At 39.4% G+C, this 26,325-nt stretch overlaps 1 protein-coding gene across 26 annotated transcripts in view; it reads right to left on the reverse strand.

Annotated features, from left to right (window-relative positions):
• SUPT20H (SPT20 homolog, SAGA complex component) overlaps positions 1 to 26,325 on the reverse strand; it is a 63,001-nt gene that overhangs the window by 554 nt on the left and 36,122 nt on the right. For 7 of the 26 annotated variants that reach the window (XM_077810507.1, XM_077810498.1, XM_077810516.1 and 4 more), the window contains 13 exons: positions 26,225 to 26,281; positions 25,751 to 25,822; positions 24,234 to 24,391; positions 22,013 to 22,045; positions 20,642 to 20,759; positions 18,382 to 18,490; positions 17,963 to 18,121; positions 15,845 to 16,157; positions 13,764 to 13,918; positions 10,610 to 10,665; positions 8,590 to 8,724; positions 1,503 to 1,608; positions 803 to 930 (listed from right to left, as the gene is read on the reverse strand). In XM_077810507.1, the coding sequence (XP_077666633.1) occupies positions 803 to 930; positions 1,503 to 1,608; positions 8,590 to 8,724; positions 10,610 to 10,665; positions 13,764 to 13,918; positions 15,845 to 16,157; positions 17,963 to 18,121; positions 18,382 to 18,490; positions 20,642 to 20,759; positions 22,013 to 22,045; positions 24,234 to 24,391; positions 25,751 to 25,822; positions 26,225 to 26,281 (1,599 nt within the window). Of the gene's footprint in view, positions 1 to 8; positions 931 to 1,502; positions 1,609 to 6,422; positions 6,621 to 8,589; positions 8,725 to 10,609; positions 10,666 to 13,763; positions 13,919 to 15,844; positions 16,158 to 17,962; positions 18,122 to 18,381; positions 18,491 to 20,641; positions 20,760 to 22,012; positions 22,046 to 24,233; positions 24,392 to 25,750; positions 25,823 to 26,224; positions 26,282 to 26,325 lie in introns of those variants that run through there. The other 19 variants (XM_077810571.1, XM_077810488.1, XM_077810478.1 and 16 more) reach the window with 15 other exon arrangements.

The following is a 26,325-nucleotide window of genomic DNA, read 5'->3' on the forward strand; positions in this document are numbered from 1 at the left end:
GGGGGAGAAGGGAAAGGAAAAAAAAGCTTGTTATATTAAATTTAACGCTACCTTTTACCTCAGGAAGAATGACAGGGAAGAACAAAATGGGGTAATTAAACTGAGGAAGCACTGAAATGGCATCAAAAAGGAATACCACATACTGGGACAATGAGTACAGTCAAGCAGCACCAGTGGCACAGAAGCCTGCTGAGGGCGTTTTCTAACATTTCACAGTCAAACTTTGCCCTTTGTGTCTGTCGCAGTAACTGCAGTAACTCAGCAACTTCAGTAAACACTTTAGTTCAGATGATATATTCAGCATAATACTTAATATAATTTCTCTATTTAAGTCTCTCTTCCTCATTCATGCAATATATTTTTGTCCTGAGATGGCAATTATGTACTCCCTATATAAATATCAGGATGGCTAACATTACTATGTGAAAAGAACACTTTGCCAAAGCTTCCTTTTTAATGTAATAACTGTAGCTGTGCAACGTGTTTGAATTTAACTACGCACTCGCCTATGCTGTTGCTTCAAAATCCTAATGGCACCTGGCCAAGCTTATTTAGTAACGTGCCACAAGCACTCCTTGAATGTTGTCAAATCAGGAAAGTGGATGGCTTTAAAGTATAAAAATAAATTCAGTGCTCCAAGTTGATAGAACAAGAGGAATCGGATCTCTCAGTTTAGTTTGCCACACTGCAGCATTTTTAAAATTCCATATGGTATTAGTAAAAGTCTAAAGGGCAGCATTTTTGTTTTTGGAGCTGAGAATTGTATTTTTTTTATGCAATCAGAGCGAAGTTGCTGGATTACTTGTATCTGTTGCTGCTGCTGCTGCAAGGCTTGTTGTTGTTGCTGCTGTAAGGCAGAGGAGAGCTGGAGTCTCTGCTGAGGAAGGCTTTGCCCACGTCTGTTCACGGCAGAGCCAAGCTGAGACAACACTACGAAAAGGAGAAGGGGAAAGCAGGCAGGTCAAAGAGGTTGGGTGGAGGTTGTCAGGGTTAGGAAAGGAAGACATAGGAATAGAGTGTAACAGAAAGGGGATCAGTAGAATTAGTCAGAGTAAAATCAGAAACAGTGCAGAATAAAGTATACACTGTATAGACACTGTTAGTTGGAACATGCAATTAGCTTATGAAGAGCTTGTGGACATGAAACAAATTTCTTATACTGGACTTTAAAGCAGACAGTTTAAAGAAATACTCCTTAATGAAGTTTGGTATGGAAGCTTTGTATAGTTTTGGCAGGAATTGTTCCATGTGATTTAAAGACTATTCAGTTTATGAAACTACCATACACAAGACAAAGAAGCAGAAAAGTGCATGCTTTTAATTTGCAAGTCAAATTAAGTGCAACATCTTATATGTGATTCACACTCTGTTGTGATAACTTGATATGTGATTTGCTTTAATTAGAGTAAGGGGAAGGCTTATATTAAACACCAAACTTCATTCCAGTATGAAATTTATCAATGTCACTAAAAAAACCAGAAGGAAACTCTGCCAACACATACCTGTTGCTTGAGGTTGCATAAAGCTCCCCACTCCAGTAAGGTTAATAACAGCGGCTTGCTGGGCAGATAAGGCTTGGTCTTGATTGGCTGGACATTGCTCAGCACTCTGGCAAAAATGAGAAGCTTGATACTTATTGTGGAACTTTTGTGCCATTGAATAAATAAATTCAAAAAATCAGCATGAAAAGATATGAGTACCGCTTTTATTTCCCTTTTAAAAAACTCTCTGCTTTTTATAGTGTTAAATACTGGTAATGGAGTGACTATTCAGATATGTACAGCAGCCATTATGTGCTCTATACTAGCTCTTCAATAATTTTGGATTCTATAACCTGTTTTACATAGATGGGAAATGTTTTCCAGGACATTAGGATTATGTGTGTTCTTTAACAGAAGTCCCATGGCATCTCTGGCTGCACCATGGGCAACCGGCTAGTAATAACTATAGTTTGGATCCAGTCAGGTGGTACTTCATCTCCTAATCCTGCAAGAATCTGTATTGCACCTGAAATGGTGGTCCACATGCAATCCAGAGGCAAGAATACTAATCACTGAGCCATCTATAGACCCGAAACATCAGGAAAAAAAGTGAAGATTGTGTCATCCACTTTTATCTCAAAAAAAACACCCCAGTAATATTCTGAAAGCAACAGCTTCACTCAGGAACAAAATGACTCCCCACACCTCCATTCATTTCTTACACAGATTGGATCGTGAGAGGATTGATCAAATGTCAGTTGAAGTCAATGGGTACTGGATCATGCGCTACACTCGGGTACCCACATGCATGATTCTTTAAGTACACACATGGAATGAAAATGTTGTCTGAGTACATCTTACATGATTCAAACAGACCTGTAACACACACCAAGCCGCCCCCCTCCCCAAACAAAACACCAAGCATTCGCTTCAGTTGTAAGAAGGCAGAACTTGTGACTGGGCTAGTAAATTGTCATGTGTTATGCAAGGTTTCTTTAAGAGAACCATACTAAATAATCACTGTACTAAAGAAATAGTAAAAAGAAAAGGAGGACTTGTGGCACCTTAGAGACTAACAAATTTATTTGAGCATAAGCTTTCGTGAGCTACAGCTCACTTCATCGGATGCATGCAGTAGAAAATACAGTGGGGAGATTTATATACACAGAGAACATGAAACAATAGGTTTTACCATACACACTGTAACCAGACTAACACACTATTACCAGCAGGAGAGCGGGGGTGGGGTGGGGGGGAGGAGAGAGAGCTGTTCTCGAAATTTTTTTGTTGAAGAATTGCCACTTTTAGGTCTGTAATTGAGTGACCAGAGAAACTGAAGTGTTCTCCGACTGGTTTTTGAATGTTATAATTCTTGACGTCTGATTTGTGTCCATTTATTCTTTTACGTAGAGACTGAATTTTTCCACTGAATGCATCCGATGAAGTGAGCTGTAGCTCACAAAAGCTTATGCTCAAATAAATTGGTTAGTCTCTAAGGTGCCACAAGTACTCCTTTTCTTTTTGCGGATTCAGACTAACACGGCTGCTACTCTGAAACCTGTCATTATGCAAGGCACTGAATTTAGCCGTATGGAGTGGAAATCTATCAATTTCATGAAAAAACTCAGATATAGACAGACATCATCTTCCTTTCCAAATGCAAACAGATGGACATCGTACCAAAAGGACTGAAGGTAAAAAATCCATTACAATCTACATACCACACAGACTATGCCGACAGCTTGTGCCACACGCTCTCAAAGAAACTACAGAACCACCTGATCAACATCCTCTACAGCAAACAGAGAAAGATTAAGAATGAGCTCTCAAAACTGGATACTCTCATAAAAAACCAACCTTCAACACAAACTTCCTCGTGGCTGGAATTTACTAAACTAGACAAGCCATTTACAATACACACTTTGCTTCTCTACAAAAGAAAAAGGACACTAAACTATGTAAACTACTACATGCCACAAGGGGCCACAACAGTGGTTCCCTTAACCCACCCAGCAATATTGTTAATCTATCCAACTATACTCTTAGGACAGATTCTTCAGCTGTGCTATCTTGGGGCCTCTCGTTCTGTCCCTCCACCCCCACGAACATGATACAGTTCTGTGGTGACCTAGAATCCTATTTTCGACACCTCCGACTCAAGGAATATTTCCAACACACCTCTGAACAACATACTAACCCACAGAGACTTTCCTACCAAGACTACAAAAAGGAGGATTCTGGGTGGACTCCTCCTGAAGGTTGAAACAACAGACTGGACTTCTACATAGAGTGCTTCCGCCGATGTGCACGGGCTGAAATTGTGGAAAAGCAGCATCACTTGCCCCATAACCTCAGCCATGCAGAACACAATGCCATCCACAGCCTCAGAAACAACTCTGACATCATAATCAAAAAGGCTAACAAAGGAGGTGCTGTCGTCATCATGAATAGGTTGGAATATGAACAAGAGGCTGCTCGGCAGCTCTCCAACACCACTTTCTACAAGCCATTCCCCTCTGATCCCACTGAGGGTTACCAAAAGAAACTACAGCATTTGCTCAAGGAACTCCCTGAAAAAGCACAAGAACAAATCTGCGCAGACACACCCCTGGAACCCCGACCTGGGATATTCTATCTACTACCCAAGATCCATAAACCTGGAAATCCTGGACGCCCCATCATCTCAGGCATTGGCACCATGACAGCAGGATTGTCTGGCTATGTAGACTCCCTCCTCAGGCCCTACGCTACCAGCACTCCCAGCTATCTTTGAGACACCACTGACTTCCTGAGGAAACTTCAATCCATCGGTGATCTTCCTGAAAACACCATCCTGGCCACTATGGATGTAGAAGCCCTCTACACCAACATTCTAACAAGCCGTCAGAAACAGTATCCCCGATAATGTCACAGCAAACCTGGTGGCTGAACTTTGTCCTCACCCATAATTGTTTCACATTTGGGGACAATGTATACCTTCAAATCAGTGGCACTGCTATGGGTACCCGCATGGCCCCACAGTATGCCAACACTTTTATGGCTGACTTAGAACAACGCTTCCTCATCTCTCGTCCCCTAATGTCCCTACTCTACTTGCGTTACATTGATGACATCTTCTTCATCTGGACCCATGGAAAAGAAGCCCTTGAGGAATTCCACCATGACTTCAACAATTTCCATCCCACCATCAACCTCAACCTGGACCAGTCCACACAAGAGATCCACTTCCTGGACACTACGGTGCTAATAAGCAATGGTCCCATAAACACCACCCTATACCGGAAACCTACTGACTGCTGTTCCTACCTACCTGCCTCCAGCTTTCATCCAGACCACACCACACGATCCATTGTCTACAGCCAAGCTCTATGATACAACCGCATTTGCTCCAACCCCTTGGACAGAGACAAACACCTACAAGATCTCTATCAAGCATTCTTACAACTACAATACACACCTGCTGAAGTGAAGAAACAGATTGACAGAGCCAGAAGAGTACTCAGAAGTCACCTACTACAGGACAGGCCCAACAAAGAAAATAACAGAACGCCACTAGCCATCACCTTCAGCCCCCAACTAAAACCTCTCCAATGTATCATCAAGGATCTACAACCTATCCTGAAGGACGACCTATCACTCTCACAGATCTTGGGAGACAGGCCAGTCCTTGCTTATAGACAGCCCCCCAACCTGAAGCAAATACTCACCAGCAACCACACACCACACAACAGAACCACTAACCCAAAAACCTATCCTTGCAACAAAGCCCATTGCCAACTGTGTCCACATATCTCTTCAGGGGACACCATCATAGGGCCTAATCACATCAGCCACAATATCAGAGCTTGTTCACCTGCACATCTACCAATGTGATATATGCCATCATGTGCCAGCAATGCCCCTCTGCCATGTACACTGGTCAAACTGGACAGTCTCTACATAAAGAATAAATGGACACAAATCAGACGTCAAGAATTATAACATTCAACAACCAGTCGGAGAACACTTCAATCTCTCTGGTCACTCGATTACAGACCTAAAAGTGGCAATTCTTGAACTAAAAAACTTCGAAAACAGACTCCAATGAGAGACTGCTGAATTGGAATTAATTTGCAAACTGGATACAATTAACTTAGCCTTGAATAGAGACTGGGAGTGGATGGGTCATTACACAAAGTAAAACTATCTCCCCATGTTTATATCCCACCCTCCCCTCGCCCCCCCGTTCCTCAGACATTCTTGTCAACTGCTAGAAATGGCCCACCTTGATTATCACTACAAAAAGCTCCCCCCCACCCGCTCTCCTGCTGGTAATAGCTCACCTTAAGTGATCACTCTGGTTACAGTGTGTATGGTAACACCCATTGTTTCATGTTCTCTATGTATATAAATCTCCCCACTGTATTGTCCACTGAATGCATCCGATGAAGTGAGCTGTAGCTCACAAAAGCTTATGCTCAAATAAATTTGTTAGTCTCTAAGGTGCCACAAGTACTCCTTTTCTTTTTGCGAATACAGACTAACACGGCTGCTACTCTGAAACCTAAAGAAATAGTGTTATAAGGTTAGGACATACTGAGAATACCATTAAAAAAAAAGACTGACAAAGCTGTAAAATGATGGTACCAACCTCTCAACAAAAACCTACAGAAATTTGTGATAAATGTACCGGTATGTATATTTTGCACTAATGCAATAAAAAGTGTTGTTTTGATTATTTCTTTACTAAGCATTTAGATTTCAGCTCAATTTAATTTACATGCTGGAAGAAACTAAGTTAGGATTTCCTTGTACAGATGTTGAACTATGAAGAGTATTGGCTTACTGATCAAAGAACAAAGTAATTACAAACTAACAGATTCCACAGTTGGATTCCAAATGCCTTAAGAATACATCTACAGCAGTCTGCTGTCACACCACCACACATAACAGCTTAAACACCTGTGTGAACAGAGATGATACTGTAGGAGAACTTTTCGGCCATATGGGATTCCAGGAAACGGACGTTACCTCGTAAGAGAGACCAGTTGGGTGAGGTAATATCTTTTATTGGACCAATTTCTGTTGGTGAGAGAGACAAGCCTTTGAGCCACACCGAGCTCTTCTTCAGGTCTGGGAAAGGTACTCCCAGCATCACAGCTACATGCATGGTGGAACAGATTGTTTAGCACAAGTAGTTAGCACATATTGTAAGGGACCATTCAAGGTAGAGCCTGTTACCTCATAAGTGAGCTTAGTGTCAGTCTAATACTTTATGTAGTATTCAGAACCACCTTACTGATGATTCTTCCATACTATTCGAAAAAAAATTATTTTAAGATAAACTGATCTAGGTATTTGGGCTGAAGGCAGAGACTAACTAGCACACACAAAAGGCCTCTGCAGGAAGACTAGAAAGGAGCTGGTAACTACACTGGTAGATGGGATACAAAAGTAGAGCAGACTGTACTTTTCTTTTCCTAAATTGGCCACATGTGGGCACGGTGAGAACTAAATACCCTATCAGATAGGGGAAGGTCTTGATGCTCCAAGGGAAGGGGATTTGGCATATGAGAATGGATTGAGGTTAGTCTACAACAGAGTTTAAAAGTTTTTATAAAGAAATCATCTATAAAGATTAACTCTTTTCCCAGTGATTGTACGTGCTGCCTCAGCTTCCCACTTGTCTACAATCATCCAAGATGACAATCTACAATTTTAGGGCCAAATGCAGCCCTACCCTTCGCTAGCACAGAAATGCCAACTCAATTGAAATGGCTAAGAGGTAAGCCAACTGCGAACTGACAGGGCTAGGAAGAAATGCTGGTTTATGCTACAGTAGCGGGTTTCACGTGTATTCCTCTAAAGCAGCTGTTACTGGTCATTGTAATAATCGGGACAATGGAGTCCTGTGCTGTAGTTCTGTGTATGGGGGGGCAAGAACACACTTCCCTCACATACTTGTTGTTCTGGGGAAAAGGAGAGACACCATTTAATCCATGCATTGTAACTGCCACAGAAAACTTCTACAATCTTCCAACTAATCCTGTAACCTTTGAAAGACTCACTGACATATCTAGATTTCTACAACATTCAGAGATCCCATTCCTCACAAGTAACTGATAACCAGTCAGTTGTCAATGAAATGTTTAGTAGATGTAGTTTTAAATAAGCTTTTATTAGCCCTGTCTTCATGCAGGACTAAATGCATGAGCAATCTGATACCTTAAAATCAGCTCTTTAAGTCATAGATAGACAAAAAGTTATATTAATTTAAAATCCAAAGTATGCTAAGTTTCCAATACTCTGTAACTAAAAGCCTCCTTACCCAACATGCATGTGAATGTTAAAAAACAAAATTCTCTTCTGATCTGAAATTAACAACTTTTAAGGCCAAAGAGATGTTTCTGACAAAATAAAAAGGGGGGTCAAAGTGGAGTTTAGAATGCAATGGGTCTTTCAACTTAAATTATACTATATGAAGGCTTATTTAATTTTAAGACTAGCAAATTCATACAAACCTATGCAGCTGACATCCTATAGTAAGTGTAAACAGAAAAGGAGTACTTGTGGCACCTTAGAGACTAACCAATTTATCTGAGCATAAGCTTTCGTGAGCTACAGCTCACTTCATCGGAAAGCTTATGCTCAAATAAATTGGTTAGTCTCTAAGGTGCCACAAGTACTCCTTTTCTTTTTGCGAATACAGACTAACACGGCTGTTACTCTGAAACCTATAGTAAGTGTGCAAGGCATAATATGAACCACCAGAAGGCTACGCTATCTTTGTCAGTTCTTTGTTAACTAAAACACAGTTAAGCAATACAGGAACTGTTAGAAGCAAACCATAATGGTCTTTTCAGTATTGTCATGACTACAGAGCTGAAAGGACAGTGGACTAACTGGGCAACACAACTTATTTTTATATTCCTATATCTTGTAAAAGGAGAAATTATGAATGACTTTTACCATCCAAAAATAGATCCTTGCTATTTAGTAAACTAGTATTGTTCATCTCCTCTTCCTTTAAACAACTACTCCAATCAACCACTCACCACCTGAAGGTATAATCATTTTGGGAGTAAACTATGCAGTTCAACAATTTTCCAATGTATTTATGCACTCTTACTGAGGGTAACTGGCACACCTGGTCTCCCTGCTGTTGAGGACTAGAGGTTGCAGGCTGCGGGGACTGCTGCTGTGGAGAGAACTGTGAGAGCTGTTGCTGCTGAAGTGGGTTGAAAATAAGTGAACCACCTGGAAGCTGTTACAGATTAAAAACAAAAGACATAATGCAATCAAATTTATGAGCCTGCCATTCTCCAGGGATAAGCACAAATAAAGATCTAGATATTAAATTACTGCTTGCAGCTATTTTAAAAATGCTGCTGTTTTTGAAAAGGCCCCATTTTTCAGAAATAGAGTCTGCATAAGTTGTACCCCTAGATTCCTCGGGAAAAAAGTATATTATTGTCATTGTTCGATTTAAATACAATTGTGCAGATTTTATACATCGCTAATAAAAATGTAGGTTAATGGATATCTGTAACATCAGAATACTTCATTAATTCCATGTTTAAACCATTTTATTCTGTTTGGATGAAGGCTTCCTAGTAATAAATTGTGGAGAATCGGATGTAACAGATATAATTAAATATGGGGCCTATTTCCTCTTGCTTACACCAGTTTTACCAACTGCACAGATTTCAACTGAATTATTCTTGATTTATATCAGTGTAAGAGAGAGGAGATTCAAGAGCATAGCCTGAAATTACAGCATGAAGAGCATAGCCAGAAAATACAAGCATTTCACGAATATCTTCATAATCTCTCACACACATACAATGCAAAGAACTGTTACTGCAATATGAAGGTTACACAATTAAACTCTCAAGGAAGACAAGAAATGTAAAAGTTCCAAGATCAAAGTTAAATTATCATACTAAGTCCTCCATAGTTTGTAATATATATTTTAAAACAAACAGTGTGATAGCAAGCTGCACATTTAACCAGGACTGGAAGAGTCCCTATACATATATAACTGTGACTTGTGCATTTGTGAACTGCACTGAGTTTAACTGTGCAACCTCTTTATTTACATTTCATTTCCTAGGGCCACATCCCCTGGTCTATTAAGTCCACTATATTCTGTGTAAGTGGCACTAAGTGGACTTAAAACAGCTGACTACAGTCAGTGGAGAATTCCCTCCTTGGCAGAGGAACTCTCCTGACACTGTCTCCTGTGCCAGCCACACCCCATACTCCTGGCAGGGGAGAGTACAGGAAAGCAGCATGGGGTGTGGCTGGCACAGGAGACTGTGTCAGAGGAGAGTTCCTCTGCCAAGGAGGGAATTCTCCACTGACTGTAGCATGGGGGAATCAATCCTATTCTGATGTAAGGTTCCTGAAGGATCTTGTACCACTGGTGTAATTTAGAGCTGCTCCTTTGCAGCTCTAAATTGTGCTGGACCTGATAGCTGCCCCCACCCAGCCCTGCATTTGATCAGATCTCAGAGGCAATCAAGAATTTTCCCCCTTGGATTTTATTTTTTGTTTAAATTAAAGAAGTTTATTCAGAGTTCGTAAACTCCTTGTCTGGAACTATTTGTGTTGCGTAGCTTTCTATTTCTGGTAATAGAGACTACAAGTGCACATGCATAGTTCATCTTTCTTAAGACCTATGCTGGTTAATTTACAGGGGATTTCCACTGCACTGTTAATTTTGCAGTTTTCAAATAATCATAACTAAAAATGAAAACAACTACTTTTCAGTGAAAGCAAAGGCTGAAAAATGGAAGCCTTTAGTATGCAATTAGCCACTTGAATTCAATTTTTCAAATTTCACTATTTCTACAGCTTATTTTATGTTATTCAAGACTTGTTGATTTGTTAGTGGTGGAAGGACGGCCTCAGGTTTGCTGTTTTATAGGCCGATTTTAGTTATCTTTTAAGGCACCTATTCTCTTAGCATAGACCTTTTCTTGTCTTATGCATTCAAATTAAAATAATAAAATGAAACATTTACAATAAATGGCATGTCTCGGAACACCTGGCTCTAAGGAGCTGGAGGTCTATGTGACCAAAAGCACTTATCAACACATCTATATAGAATAATGCAAAGAATTATTGTGTCCAAATACATTAATTACCTGTAGTAGATTTAAGGGCCGAAGACCTGAAGCATTTTTTAAACCAAAAGGGCTGCCTGTTAATTAAAAGTAGGCAACCATTACTTAGTTAGATGCACATCATCAAATCAAATACATCACACCATACCATGCTAATGGGATTATTTCTAAACACTCCAAGGTTGCAACATGGCAAGGTTAAGTTTTAAACTTAAACAGCGTATTGTATTTTCTCTATAAAAGTGTAAATTGCATGATTATCCAGACACAGCTCAGGGGCACAGACTGATTAGAAAGAAAGTTCTACCAATATTAAACAAGGTATATTGCAAATACTACTACTGTGTTTGGACTAGATAAAGTATGCAGAGAGCATCCTAGCAGATGTTCTGTAGTTCTTCCTCTATTTTTAAAACACATTACAATTTGCATCCCACACATGGACATGTCTGGAATCTCAATGAAACAGCAGTTACTGATAGCTGCATTAGCGAGAGGAAAATATTGAAATACAGCAAATTATAATGGCTTGTTTTGGAAGAGCTTCAAGTCCAAAAGCATAATTGGGAGGATAAACATCTAACAAACATTAGGTGTTTTTCTGTCCTGTTTTCAAAAAGGTTGGAGCCTAAGAACTTAAACACTTCTCATTAAGGAATGTTGAAGCATATTGATTTCTACAGTAATATTTTATGGCAGTTAAGAAGCTAAAAACATACTTAGAATAAAACACAGTCTAGTAAAAGAATAAGGGCCTGAAGCACTGAAGTGTGGGTCCTCTTCCTAAATTCTGGGATGTTTTCATATTTTACTTTTCTTCTAGTAGTGATGATTGCCATATTCACTTCTGAACTTGCAACGTAACCTACCTCAGAAACTCCCTTGATGGGTGATCCAAATGTATAACCAGATGTAGAATACATCTCCCTAACATAGCCTAGGGTTGCCAGGTGTCCAGTTTTTGACCAGAACGCCTGGTCGAAAAGGGACCCTGGCGAGACTGTTCAGCACCGCGGGGCTAAGGCAGGCTCCCTGCCTACCACGGTTCCGCGCAGCTCCCAGAAGCAGCAGCATGTCTCCGCTCCAGCTTCTAGGTGCAGAGGCAGCCAGAGGCTCCGCACACTGCCCCCACCTGAAGCGCCAGCTCTGCAGCGCCCACTAGCCAGGAACTGCGGCCAATGGGAGCTGCGAGGGCGGTGCCTGCGGACAGGGCAGCACACAGAGCTGCCTGGCCACGTCTCTGCGTAGGAGGGACATTCTACTGCTTTTGGGAGCCGCCTGAGGTAAGCACCGCCTGAAGCCTGAACCCCTCCCGTGCCCCAACCCCCTGCCCCAGCCCTCATCCCCCTCCCACTGTCCATACCCCTCAATCCCAGCCCAGACCACCCTCCTGCACCCCAAACCCCTGCCCCAGCCCTGATCTCCCTCCCGCCATCCGAACTCCTCATCCCAGCCCGGAGCCCCCTCCTACACCCCAAATCCTTAACTCCAGCCCCACCTCAGAGCCTGCACCCCCAGTCAGAGCTCTCATATCCTCCTGTACTAGCCGGGAGCCCCCTCCCACATTCTGAACCCCTCAGCCCCAGCGGCCCCTCCCACACCCTGAACTCCTGATTTCTGGTCTCACCCGCAGCCAGAGCCCTCACCCCTCCCGCAACCCAACCCCTTGAGCCAGCCTGGTGAAAATGAGCGAGTGAGTGAGGGTGGGGAGAGCGAGAGATGGGGGGGGGGGGGGAATGGAGTGAGTGAGAGCATGGCCTTGGAGAAGGGGTGCGGCCTCAGAGGAGGGACAGAGCTCAGAGGAGGGGCGGGGCCTCAGCGGATGGGCAGGGCAAGGGTGTTCATTTTTGTGTGAGTAGAAAGTTGGCAACCCTAACCTAGTCCCTTAAAATAACTATTTCAGACACACTCAACCTCAGCTGACCTGGGGACTAAGAAGGCAGAGATACTCCCCAAATTCAGTGTGGCCTACATCCTAAAAGGGATGCCAGCAGCTCAGATTTAGGTGCCACTGCAATCTACAACACCTGCCCCCCTCAGCTGCCGTCTAAATGTAAAAGTTGCCTAGACATCTAAGTTTCTGCCTCTGGTCATGCGCACCTCACTCTAGGTGTCTAGACACATATGCTGCACACCTCTGCCCCAGTGTGATCTACAAACCAGGAAAAGAGAGACAGGCAAATGCCTATCTTGCCTTTTGACCTGATCCAAACATACTCAGAACACACCTGTCAGATCAGGCTCCGTTAAAAATCCAGCCGTGGCAGGGCCACCTTACTTATAACTTCTAGCACAGTGGTTAGAGCACTCACCTGGGATGTGGGAAACCTAGGTTCATTCTCCCCTCTGCCTGAGGGCTAGAAAATATTTGAACAGCGGGTTCCCACCTCTCAGGAGAGCGCTCTAATTGCTGAGGTATGTGTTATTCTGATGTGGGTTCACCCTCAGTCTCTCCAGTTGAAGCTGTTCCACTTTGGATAAATAGTCATTGGGCCAGAGAGAGAATGACCCTACAGCCTGGCAGGTAGCACACTTAGCCAGGTGGTGGCTAACACTGGGTCCAGTCCCCATGCACCAATGACTCTATAATTATTTATCCACAGTGAAACAGCTTTGACACAAGAGACTAAGGCAGGCCCACAGCAGAAGGTCCCAAAGCCTAGCGGTTAGGGACATGGAAGACCCCTCTTCAAATCCTTTCTTCCCATCAGTTGGGGTGGGAATTGAACCTGGGCCTCCCACATTCTGGATGAGTGCTGTCTCCACTGGGCTACCATCTCTTCCTCCCTCTAGAGAGGGGTTTAAGACAAACTCCTCTCATCAGCATCTCCCATTGGCTAGTTAGGCAGCTCCCCATCTAGCATGCTGGCTTTTGTGGATCCCATTCTTAGGCACTTATCTCCCCCCCCTTCATTGCATAGGGAGTCTAGGTGCCTAACTTAGGCCTTGTGGATGCCAATGTTGTTCTTGTGATTTTCTAGGCACCTGAGTGTTGAAATCCCTAAGTCCCTTTGTGGATTCAAGCCTGAATGTACACACTATCCATTCACTGGCACACTTAAACTCTTCTGCCCACTGTTTTCATATTCTACTTTCACTGTAGTTAAAGGACTCTTGCTATTTAACCTGATCTGAACGTTTCCTCATGACAGCTTTTTACCTGATTCCTACTAACCTGCTTGAGAGGCAGACTGCATTGCAGCTGGCAGCGCATTTGGCACCAGACCTCCTGATGGTAAAATGCCACTCAGATTTATACCTGCAGGGGTTATGGCTCCAGTATTACACCCCAGCATAGGGTTTGAGCCACTCATCAATGTCTGTGCTCCACTGTAGAAGAGGAAAGAAAACACATTAAATCCAAGTGGCAGAAATGTGTGTGAACAACTAGATTTTTGCCTTCCAGTCTTTAACAACACAATCAACAGTTCGCGTTAAATGAGGTTAAAATTAAGGTGACTGATCAGAACAACATTAATCAATCAATAGGGTGACTATAAATCACAAACTAACATTAAATGAATGTTACAGCTGAGTGTGAAACGTGCTATGTGTTCTCTACAACCCAGACATCAAGGCATCTTAGAAAACACATAAAGGAATAGCATAAAGTACCTAGGATTTGGAATATATAGGTCCATATCCTACCCTCATTCTGTGCACACAACTCACTCTGATATCAGTGATCATGGGGAGAATAAAGTGTATAGGTTTTTTTATTCTAAGCCTGTAGTGTTTCTAAATACAAAGACTAACACAACCTTAAATACAGCAGCACTGACAGGACATAAAAGCTGGAGACCAGGCTCATGTTTTCCTTCAGCAACTTGAAAAAATCTGTTTAATGGATTTGGAGTGATGAGTTGCTGCTGGACAGTTCAGATGAGTAATTCACACATCTGACATTGTTAGGTTGCAGTCTGTGTTTTACACAAAAGAACGCTACTTTAATTTAATAGATATCTACCTTGGTAATAACAGAATAAATTCCACTGTTGGCAGAAGTGCTTTTAAAAATACAGAATAATATTTAAGTCTCAGAATAAGTGTAAAAATGCTTAATAAAGTTAAGTAATCATAAATCAAATTCACTGATGTTCCATTTAATAGGCAACAAACAAAAGGAAGTATTTTTTTTAATACAACGCACGGTCAATCTGTTGAACTCTTTGCCAGAGGATGTTGCGAAGGCCAAGACTATAATAGTGTTCAAAAAAGAACTAGATAAATTTATGGAGGATAGGTCCATCAATGGCTATGAGCCAGGATGGGCAGGGATGGTGTCCCTATCTTCTGTTTGCCATAAGTTGGGAATGGGTGACAGGGGATGGATCACTTGATGATTACCTGTTCTGTTCATTCCCTCTGGGGCACCTGGCATTGGTCACTATCAGAAGACAGGATACTGAACTAGACGGACCTTTGGTCTGACCCAGTATGGCGGTTCTTAAGTTCTTCTTATAAACATTTTCTACAGAGTGTTTCACTCACAAGGGCTTTTACACAGAAATTTGTATAATTATTTTTAATTTGGAATGGTTTGCATATTCCATTTCCTCTCTCATAATGATTAATAAAAAGATAACATTCAAGTGGAAAAATTGTAAGAACAAAATCTCAAGAGCTATCATAGTTTTTGTAGCTAGCTAAGCACTAGTGCAGGGATCGGCAACCTTTGGCACGTGGCTCGTCAGGGAAATCCGCTGGCAGGCTGGGACGGTTTGTTTACCTGCAGTGTCCACAGGTTTGGCCGATCGCAGCTCCCACTGGCCGCGTTTCACCGTTCCAGGCCATTGGGGCTGCAGGAAGCAGCGGCCAGCACACCAGCCTACAATGTTTCCCGCAGCCCCCGTTGGCCTGGAACAGCAAACCGCAGCCTGTGGGAGCTGCCATGGGCCGAACCTGCAGATGCTGCACGTAAACAAACCATCCCAGCCCGCCAGCGGATTTCCCTGACAGGCCACGTGCCAAAGGTTGCTGATCCCTGCACTAGTGCAATTAAACCCTATACATCTTAAAAACTCAAAGTACACAGTTCAGTGGTTCTCATTCAACTTCATCAGCATTCAAATACTGGGTTTCTTCTGTTTGAGCACCTCACAAAACTGCATTAACTCTGAATTACACTATTACAGAGTGAAACGATACATTTCCGTTGGACATCTTGAATAACAACTGGCTTAATGAATATTGAACATTTCTGTAACTCAACATAAAGCAGGTTGTTAAGAAGCCACGAAAATAAAGTGAACTTACCACACAGAGCCCACTACATTGATGAAGTTAAGTCCTGCAGGGTTTGCCATGACCTGGGTGGAGGTGGTTCCTGTAGTAATGGATGTTACCATGGTGGAAAGAGGAATGGTCATTACAGGCAATGCCTGGCTCAGAGACATTTGCTGCTGAGCAAACGGGGTTAACAAAGTGGGCTGAGGGGTGAAGCCTGAATCTTGGGGAGTAGGGGTGGCAGAAGGGGTAATAGGAGTTGAGCTCTGAGCGTCAGGAGGGTGTGGGGTCGATGAAGGGGTGTTGTTTGGAGTAGGAGTAGATGGTTTAGGAGTTCCAGACCCTGCTCATTGAGAAAAATAAAAAGTGCTAGTTTGTTATAAAAGGCCAGTCCTTTTGTAAAATAAGGTTAATGGAATCTTATTTAGCACTGACAATTTGTTCCAGCTTTTATAGCAGCAAACTGCAAGTGTTAATTTCTACACATGACACACGAGTGTTGCTGCACTCGCTCATTATTAAAGATGCAGTATATCACACAGATACCCCATCACCATGCTTAACTCTTTAACCAAAACATAAATTTGTATCGTCCATTAAGCCCTTTTAAAATGTATAGTGCACTAAGTCATGACTCTGTTGGAAATATTTTTAAGTCAATGTAGAACAATTTTTCTGAGTGACCATTTTAACCCAGTTAATGGTTTTGCTTCTAAAATGTCAAACATATAGTCTGTATGTACTGTCTGTATAACAGCATCATGCTAAAACATATGGAAAACAACAGATCCAACAAAGAACAGATAATAGTTTCAGGGATCAAATGGGGTCAATGGTAACCATCTAAATTCTATCATATAGATATCAATAACTGTATTTGCCAGATTTCTGTCAAATCACAAAAGAGAAAATAAAGTAAATGCTTTTGCAGGAGATAATACTGCATCTTTAAAAGTTACTGTGTAATTCCTTCTGCTTAAATGTAGAATGTATAGATAAATTTGTTGTGAATGCAGTATGCACAGTTTATCAATAGAAGAAACAAAAAACAGAAAAAGTAAAAAAACCCAAAAGCTCTTGAGGTGTTCTCTTTTTTAGCTTTCATGTCCTGCAGAAAGAAAGGAAAGAAATGTGAATGTCCAAAAGCTGTGACGAGAGCTTTACTTACAGTAACAACTGTGTGCAGTAGATTTACATAATCCATACCAGCAACATAAAAAGGTGCGAATAGAACTGTTAGAAAATTTACAAAATCTTTCTTATGTTTTTCTTTGTGCAAAACAAGAAGGCAGAAAAATTACACCTTTTGAGCTATCCAGAAGATTTTAAACTATTTAATGCAAAAAACATATATCACTGTGCAGCATACTGAAATGTTCAGTGTGCAATTAGTCATAAAAAAAAAATGGAAAACTATAGCTGTGGTTTCTTTCGCTGTACAAATATGTTCATGAAAGGCCTCAAGACGCATATTTTAAAAACTGTTTATGATCTATCTTTACAATAATCCTGTCATTGTTAATTAAAAAAAAATCAAACTTAGATGTCACTCATTTTAGAAAATTACATTTTAACACCTGACATTATGGTGCTATAATAATCATTATTACACTTTAGTAATCAGGAATGATTTGTAAAACAGTGTTGGAGTGTTTTAAAAGATCATCTCATAGTTTATTGTATCACCACCTTGGGACTGATCAGGTTATATACATACACAGAGATACAACTGTACCAGCTCCTATGACATTTAAAAAGAATCAGTTGCTTAAATTATGTAAAAGCAAATTGGTCTCATATACTATTATTTTTACACTGGAGGAAAGAACCACACTTTGGAATCTTATATTGTCACATTAGCTATCAGGCTTTTTTAAAAAAAGAGAATCATACTGGTTGCATAAAATGTATTAAAACGTATACACAAAGGGTGCATACATATATATATATATATACAGAAAAACAAACACAATTACAGTAAACATAAAATACATACAGTCAACAAGAGACCTGCCTGAAGCTTTGCACAATTTATACAATTTAGAGTACACTGTACATTTAAGTTTCACCATTCCACTGGTTAAGTTTATCTCAAGAAGCATTATGCAAAAGCCTAAGATTTAATGGAGAATTTAGTTCGTGACTCACTTTGTGAAGAGCTCGCAGGAGACATGGCAGCTGGAGAAAGCATGCTAACTTGACTAAGATCCATAGACTGTTTCCGAGAAAGACTGGGAGGCTTAGAAGGAGGAGGAGGAGTTGGGGATTTTAGGTGGCCACTTGACTGCTGTGGACTAAAAATATTACCTGAAAAAGCACAATTAACACATGTTATGGTTCTGCAGAGGGATGCTAGTCAGAATATTTTCCATTATATGCATCCTTGAACAATACTGTTTAATCAGAAAGCAGTAAGATCAGCTTTGAAAAACGCTCTCCATGACCTATAGAGGTAAAGTTTTCACATTATATTTAAAGTTATTACATTAAGTAGTGAAACCTCACACTTAAAAATAAGGGAAACAGACAGGAGGAGGGAGAGGAAAAAAAGCTAAAAAAGTATTTACCTGAAGAACTACTTCCTGAACTTGAAGGTAGTTTGATGGGAGGAGGTCGATGTTTTACACCTTTCCCCAATACTGAAGACTGCACGGACCCAGATAGACTCTCTGGCTGCTAAGAAGAAACAGAAATTAAAGATATATTAGCTCAATCTGAGATCACATTATACATGTTAGAAATAAGTAACTATTAAATTAAAGCATTTCTAGTAGAATTCTAAAGTAAAGCAATTTTCAGGAAGTGGTCTCCCTTTGTGGGAGACATTAGAAACACAATCTGTGATCCTTTTCAGATGCAGCTTTTGCCAAGAGAGGCCTCCAAACTAGTGGCAAAGTTAAAATAAAACAAACAATGGAAATTATATTGCTTCATTCCCTGTCCTGAATTCATTGCTAATGACATCCCAGGAGTAGAAGAATGACAGACATACTCTTGAAAGAAAGGAAAACTTAGTCTTACAGATAAATTTGTCTGTCAATCCTGACCCACTTGGGATTCACGGTACAGAACCAGAGTATGGGAACATGAATATAAATACTTGGGTGAAATCCTGGCTCCCCTGAAATTGATGGGTGTTTTGCCATAATTGCACCATTATATTTAGAATGAAGGTGTTCTTGAATGAAGGTGTTTTTGTTTCACCAGTTATGAACAGAATTTTTTAAGATGAATTAATAAAGTTCAAGTATTGCCTTACAGCTATTCAAATGTGTAGGCCTGAATTACAAATGGCAGGCTACACAGAAGTTGGCTGTAATTGCCTCTAAATCCATGCAACTACTAGTTCAGATTGTCAGACAATCTGTTTCAGGGAAAATAAATTTACAGGTAAATGCCAAATATTTAATTTACATGCATGGAGCATAAATTCAGAATAGAAGAAGTATTATAAACATAGTGTCTGTTCTTTCAGGTTCAGGGAGATGACAGAACACACAGAAGACAATAACAGGTATACAACTTCAAAAACTCAATTTATTATTTGCATATTTATTTTTATTATTCTTAATAAAATTAGTGCTTGATATTTTCCCTCCTTGTCAAAGGAGTCAAAAGACTGACAGAGGAAATTAAGTCAGCCTTCTTCAGTGCCCTAGAAAAAACACCTAGTTAACTTTAACAATAAAATTAACCACATCACTAAAAAAATTTAGAAGAGTAATTTCAAAAGATTTTTAGCTGAATTATGGTTCCTTTGAAGTTCTTTTCAAGTTGGGCACACATGCTAAGAGCTGATGCTTAGCTCTTCATATTTTACAGAGTATACAATTCTGTGGTCTTTAATGGCTCTGAAAAGCAAACAGACACCATTCTCCTTTTATGTGCTTCTATTTTTTTCTTTAAAAATTCTTTAAGTTCCCGTTGATGATAAAAATAAAAACTAAGTCTTTAGGGTTACTTTTTCAAACTCCTTTTTTCACTATTCAAGATAACTGCTTAACCACCCATAGAGGATTATATAGTCAAAAAAGAAGGTGATCCACTGCTTCCTTGCTATGACTCTGCTGACTCCGGCAGAACTTAGTTCATGGCTAACAAACTGGACAGCTTTATTTATCTATTTAAAAAGAAGGGATGCTATAGGGCAGAACACAGATAGCCAGGAGGAAAGGAGCAGCAAAGCAGAAATGCTAGCTGAAAAAAAAGTCAAAAAAGTCAAAAAAGAACTAGAGTAGTGGGATCAATCTAAAATACTCAGCAGAGAAAACAAAACACATAGCCTGATGGGTCCATCAGCACCAAACTTTCAGCCATGGGAATTCCTGCCAGACATGTACAGAGGAATACACCCCTAAGAGCATGTATCCCTTAGAAGGATGTTGTCATTTTGAAATCTAATAAAAAAAAAAACTCCAAACCATTTTTATGAAGAGTTAACAGTTCAGGTACTACGCCTGCCTCCAAGTTCCCTTGCCAATTTTTAGATTGGCTTTAGAACTGTATTTTCCTGTCTTTAAAAATGCTTTTCTCTGCTCTGCTGCTGTATAAAAGACCTACATAAACTGAGAAAATAGCAAATAGCAATAGGACTATAGCAAAACACAGACACTGACTTTACACAGCATTATCAAAGACACAAAACTAAAAAAAAAAAAAAAGAAAATCTGAGAAAAACATTTTTCTCTAATTTCTTCCATTACAGACTTGTAACAATAGTAGATTTAAAAACTTCAGACAGATGTTTGCCCTTTGAGTCCCTTTAGGGAACTGTAAGTACTCAATAAGCAATTGTAAATGTAAGAAAGAAACATTTAGCAAACTCACTTCCATTTCCTTCCCTGGAGAAAGATGACTTAGGTTGACTGATCCACCTGAATTATGAACCATTTTCACTGGACATTTAGCTTCACTTTGAACCAGTTCCTGGTATTGGTTCACTACCCTGAAATACACCACTAAAGACTTCAGCACAAGATTTGAAAAAGCATTAACAATTTTGCACTATTTTTAACATTATACTGTTTGTTCTAGATGTAGATTAACTTGATTATATTCTAAATTTTCTTTGCCTACTTACTACTGTTTCACTTTTCTGAAATGCAAACTGCAAGCACATAGATAAAATGGTTTGAATTGTGATTCAGGTTTACTTTCAACATCAGTAAATTGATCTGCAACATAACAACATTGTATAGAAATATAGACTCCCTTACAGAGACAGCTGATGCCACAATATTTAAATTTTTTCTATCAATTTGAAGAATAAAATATCCACTTGTGTAAAGCAGTGCTTCTCAACCCATGGGCTGCAATCCCCAGTAAGGTCATCAAAGGCAATCAGGGCTGTTGCAAGGCCCTGAAAATCCCATTACACTCTAAAGCAAAGAAAATTTCTCCACAGTACTGCCATGACACCCTTATCCCTCAAAGTCAAGTATTCGGTCAGCCTCTTGAAACACAAATAAATTATATAGGCTTAGCATTGTTACATTTTTCACTCCTACTTTTACCATAAATGTAAGGGAGTTGTGAAATTTTTTGACTTTGAATTAGGGGTTGCCAACCTGAAAAGGTTGAGAAACATTAGTCTGGAGAAATCCACTGAGTATGGGAGAAGTCTACTTTATGTTTTATAATAAACCACAGCAGATAACCGTAAATCTCTTATAGCTAAAATATACTGGGGGGACTATTTTTCCTCTTGCTGTAGGAGTGATGGAATACTTCTCACAATGCTATATCAATATTGCCTCAATAAAAAATATTCAACTGATTTCTAGAAGAAGTTTTACACTACAGTTAAAGTTCAAAAGAACAACTCTCTTTAAAGATATACTTGAGAGCAAATTTATTTGTACAAAGTCTCAGGGCCAAATTCTTCTCTTGAATGCTCTCACCAGGCTACCACGGGAGAGTGCATCCAAAGGCATAGTATGGCCTTCAGAATTTAACAGAAAATGGGACAAAGTATGTGTAGTTATTCTCTTTCCCCAACCCTCCCCACAAATGTAAAGTGCAAGAGATGCTACGTTTTTAGTCTGGTTGCAGATCTTGACTGTTTCGATTTAATATCCATGTCACATGCCATTACTTCCATGCCACATGCCATTACTTCCATGTTAATGAAAGTAAGGTACATTATGGCTGAAAGGGACAAACCCAGGCTGTAACAAGAGAAAGATATGAACTACTTACCTTTCAGCATCAGTCTTGGAGCCAATAAGGAACCTAAAATGTAAAACATAAAACAATGTAGTTACTATTTTTGGAATTCAAGAGCTTTCCTCAAAGATCACAACTCTGAAAAACAGCAAAGAAACCACTCTCTTTTGGAATGGGATGCACTGCTGCCAGCTAATTGATGAGAACAGTTAACACTTAAATCTTACTTGGTGGGCTGGAGACTACTGAAAGTATAAAACACTAACCCTGATTCATAATCACTAATACAATATATTTAGAGGGACACAATTAAGGTTGACAAGGATTTGAGGGTTTTATTGTAATACCATCCCTTTAAGAGTGAATCTACACCGATGTAAAAGACAAAATAATACCAGTTTTATATACCTAAAAACAGGAAGTGGCAGTTTGCTGTATATTCTATGCTGTTAAAAGTAGCATTGCATATTGTTTGTATTAAGCACTATGGCATTACACATTTGGTTTACATTTAGTAAAGAAATGTAACATATATATGTTCTCATGTAAGGAAAAAATGTAAGAGCTCCAGCAATTAGCTATTCATATTACTAAAAAAGAAGGATTCAGTTTGAAGTAAATATATTTTAAAAATAGAATATATGAAATCTGTTTCACTAATATCATTTTAATGTAATGCCCATATCCCTTAAAGGAAGTTTTTTGGTCCAATTCAGACCAATTTAGGAAATTAGCATGGAAATTATAACCAATATAAGTCAAGGATTACAGGTCTCCCAGGCTTTTCCCAGTAATCTACTATTTTTTTCTCTCTTTGTATAGTTCTCCTGCGACATATGACCAATCTATTGCTTTTTCTGGTTAATGCAGATTCATGGTATGGAAGAGATTTCAGACGCAAAGAGAGTGTGATTTGGGTGTATGTCAAGAAACACCAACGCACTAAAATGTTAAAAGAAATGTTTAGTTTTCCTGATTTCTCTCATTATTTATCTTTCCCAATCATGCTTTCTCACAAGATGTAGCTCTAAATAAATATTTCTTGTTTGTTATTCACATTCACATTTTACTGAAAATTTTATTTCATTCCATTCAGATTTGAAATTTGCAATGAGAATTGTTAGGGTTACTTCAGAATTATTCATGTTGTTTCCATGGATTCAAAAAGCAAACTACTTTCCAGGAAAATAAGGGGAATACATTTTTTGGATCCCTGACTTTTGAGGCTGGAATTTTCAAATGGAGCCAAAGAGATTTAGGGAACCAAATCCCAATAAGTTCTTAACATTGTGCATCAGGACTGGTATTTTCAAGGAGCCAATTTCAATCAAAAACTCCCTTAGGTGCCTTTGAAAATCCCAGTTCCAGTGCACAACCTTTAGTGACTTTCTAAGATTAGTATAGAGCTCTAGAAAATAAACAGGCAAAGATGGAGACAAGGGTTAAAAATAACTAAAACTTGGCAGTATGAAATGGTTAAAATTAAAAAGTAATGGAGAAGGATTAAACACTAGGTAACAATACAAAATAGTAGCAGTTAACAAAACCTGATCATGCTAGCTGCTTTGTGCAAGTGGACAGACCCTTACATCCCATTGAAATCAATGGAAGTCTGTGCAGGTGCAAGGGCCAAGTATCCAGAGCACCTTGCAAGAATGGGGCATAAAATAAGAACTAACAACGGGCAGGTAAAGGGATAGCTGTAGCCAGCTATATATAGTCAATATATTTTAAAACAGAATTAAGAACATATGTACCAGTCATCATCCTTGTTTGTGTTGCATTCCCCCCCCCCCACACTCTTTGTTTTTTTGTCTTTTTAGATTGTAAACTCTTTGGATAAAGGACTGTGTCCCTTCCTATATGTTTGTACAGTGCCAGACACATTTTCAGCACTATCATAATATAAGTACTGAAAATGGGAACATCACTGGAAATGTGTCATGGAAATTCTACAATTGTTCCTCCAAATTGAAATTTTGTTCCAATATAACTTTAATGTGGGAAGATACGAGATTCTTGTGATTGTATCTGAATTTATGCATTATACAATTTACTACTTTTCTTTTTAAGATAACATTCGCACATGTGGGTAAGATATTTTTAAATTTCTGAAATGAAATCCTTTAACCACATTTTTAGTTTTCTAGTGTAATTAGGTACACATTTGTCATTATGATCTAAGCAGGTAAATACGTCTGTTTTTTCCTCAATTTTCATAGAATAGACCTTTTTAAATATACGTGCTACTTACTGTGATGGAGTTACTGGGCTGTCATTCTCCTCACTGCCCTTGAACGTCTGTATTTTACCATAGTACAGCGGATTACCAAGGGACTGAAAAATGGTCAGTTTTGTTTTCTGAAGTTGATTACCAACTTCACATTCAAACACATAATCATCTCTTATCTCCTAAAAGACAGAACGACATTATACATAGAATCTTTTCAAAAACAAGTTAACAGAAAAGGCTGATCAATATATGTCAGAAATCTACAAATACAAATTGCAAGTAACACAATCTAGTAGTCCCTAAATATCACTTTGCTCAGCAGGAATGAAAAATGATTTCCACAAAAAATTCTCTAATAGGATGGGAGAGATAAATAAGTTACTTAAAAAACAAGAAATACAGAGAACCCGTAACTATTTATGATAGATACTGGAAGTGCAGACAGAAGGAACACATCTAAAAGTAGACACACAAGATGGGTGAGGGAATATCTTTTATTGGACCAACTGTAAATGGTATTATCTCAGCCACCTTGTCTCTCTGATATCCAGGGGCCAATACAGCTACAACACTGCAAATATCTAAAAGTAGTTATATATACAACACAGAACTATGGTTGAATAGGATGCCATAGGGATGAAAATTAGGTACTACAAGAAAAGCATACAACCAAGATGGTAGATTTTGGTAACATGAAGTAACCTGCAAGGACAAAGAGATGGATGCTGAAGATAAAGTGGACACAGTATGTTGGTGGTTCCATTATGAAGAGTCCATAAACTGATTTCTAATTAACTTAAGCATTTTCTTATGTATTGGATCATGCAATTTACAGCTGATCTATAGGTTTCACTGGGACAGTGGAGGAAAAAAACCTGTAGAGCTTTCTGCCTAAAACAGACCTATGTACTAACGTGCTACAGGGGTTAGACTAGATGACCCTTGTGGTCCCTTCTAACCTTCTAACCCTATGATTCTATGACCTCCCTTCCAGAATCTACTGCAAGAGTTATTACTGTAAAGGCAGCTCTTCTGATTCACCCATTACATGAGGATTAGAAACAAAACAAAGGTGTGTTGAAAGCAAGAAACATTGCTTCCTGTAAATTATTACATTTTTGTTACTACAGTAATGACAGCAGCTTCCCACAGTGTCCTGCTATTATACAGGGAAATTAAGAGTACTTTGGCTAGCTGATTATTGCAATGTGGGTAGGCAGTGTTGGCAAAGCAAAAATTCCATTGCATCATGCTCACACTACAAAACTGACGTTAAGGACCAGAATTTAAGAGTAAATTATTTTTTACTATTTTGTGTGCCAATGAGTAATAAATTATAGTTATTCTTTTAGCTTTGATAATCAACCCAATGCACCAGTGTGTGAAATTACACTTCCCCGTGACAATCTCCCTTCCAAATTTTTATAGAAGACTAGATTATAGAAAAAAATATATTATGCTCTCATTTACATTTTGTTGAAAGAAGCAGCATCTTAACTAGAGGGAGAAAAGGTGGGCCAAAAGTCTAAATTACTCACATGTGCTGGCCAGACAGTAGGTTGAGAGTCATCAGGTTTGACAGATTTTTCCACTTTGGCATATTTTTCCACCTTAAAAGAAAAAGCAGAAATCAGAATATAATGCATTTGAAACAAGTGTAGAGAAGAGCCTTAATGATTTCATACTTCTGTTACTTTGCTCTAATGTTTTCATTGAGGAATTCTCATAATCTTTAAATAGATTTAGCAGAGCTTTATTTAGCTGTAAAAAATCTATTGGCTAAGAGTGTGGCTCACATTGTGGGATGAGTGTGGAATCCCGTCACACTGAGAGTGCATCAATTGCATTCTAGCAGCTGTTCCTAAAGGCATTGTGCCCAAGCCCAGCACAATGTCCCAAAGAAGGCCATCATTGCTCACTGCTTTATCATTTATCTTCCTGCTTGATACACAAAATGTTGAATAAGTGAAATTTTTACTGACCCAAATGTGATTAGAAACAATTGAACTTACATCAACTTCAGAAGGTGCAGACAAGTAGCAAGGGTTCTGTTTCCACATATCTACACACTGAGAGGTGGGGAAAAAGTACAAAATAATGTGAGCATCTGTAT

Source organism: Eretmochelys imbricata, chromosome 1 (assembly GCF_965152235.1).
Source record: "Eretmochelys imbricata isolate rEreImb1 chromosome 1, rEreImb1.hap1, whole genome shotgun sequence".
In the NCBI taxonomy this organism is placed as follows: Eukaryota; Metazoa; Chordata; order Testudines; family Cheloniidae; genus Eretmochelys; species Eretmochelys imbricata.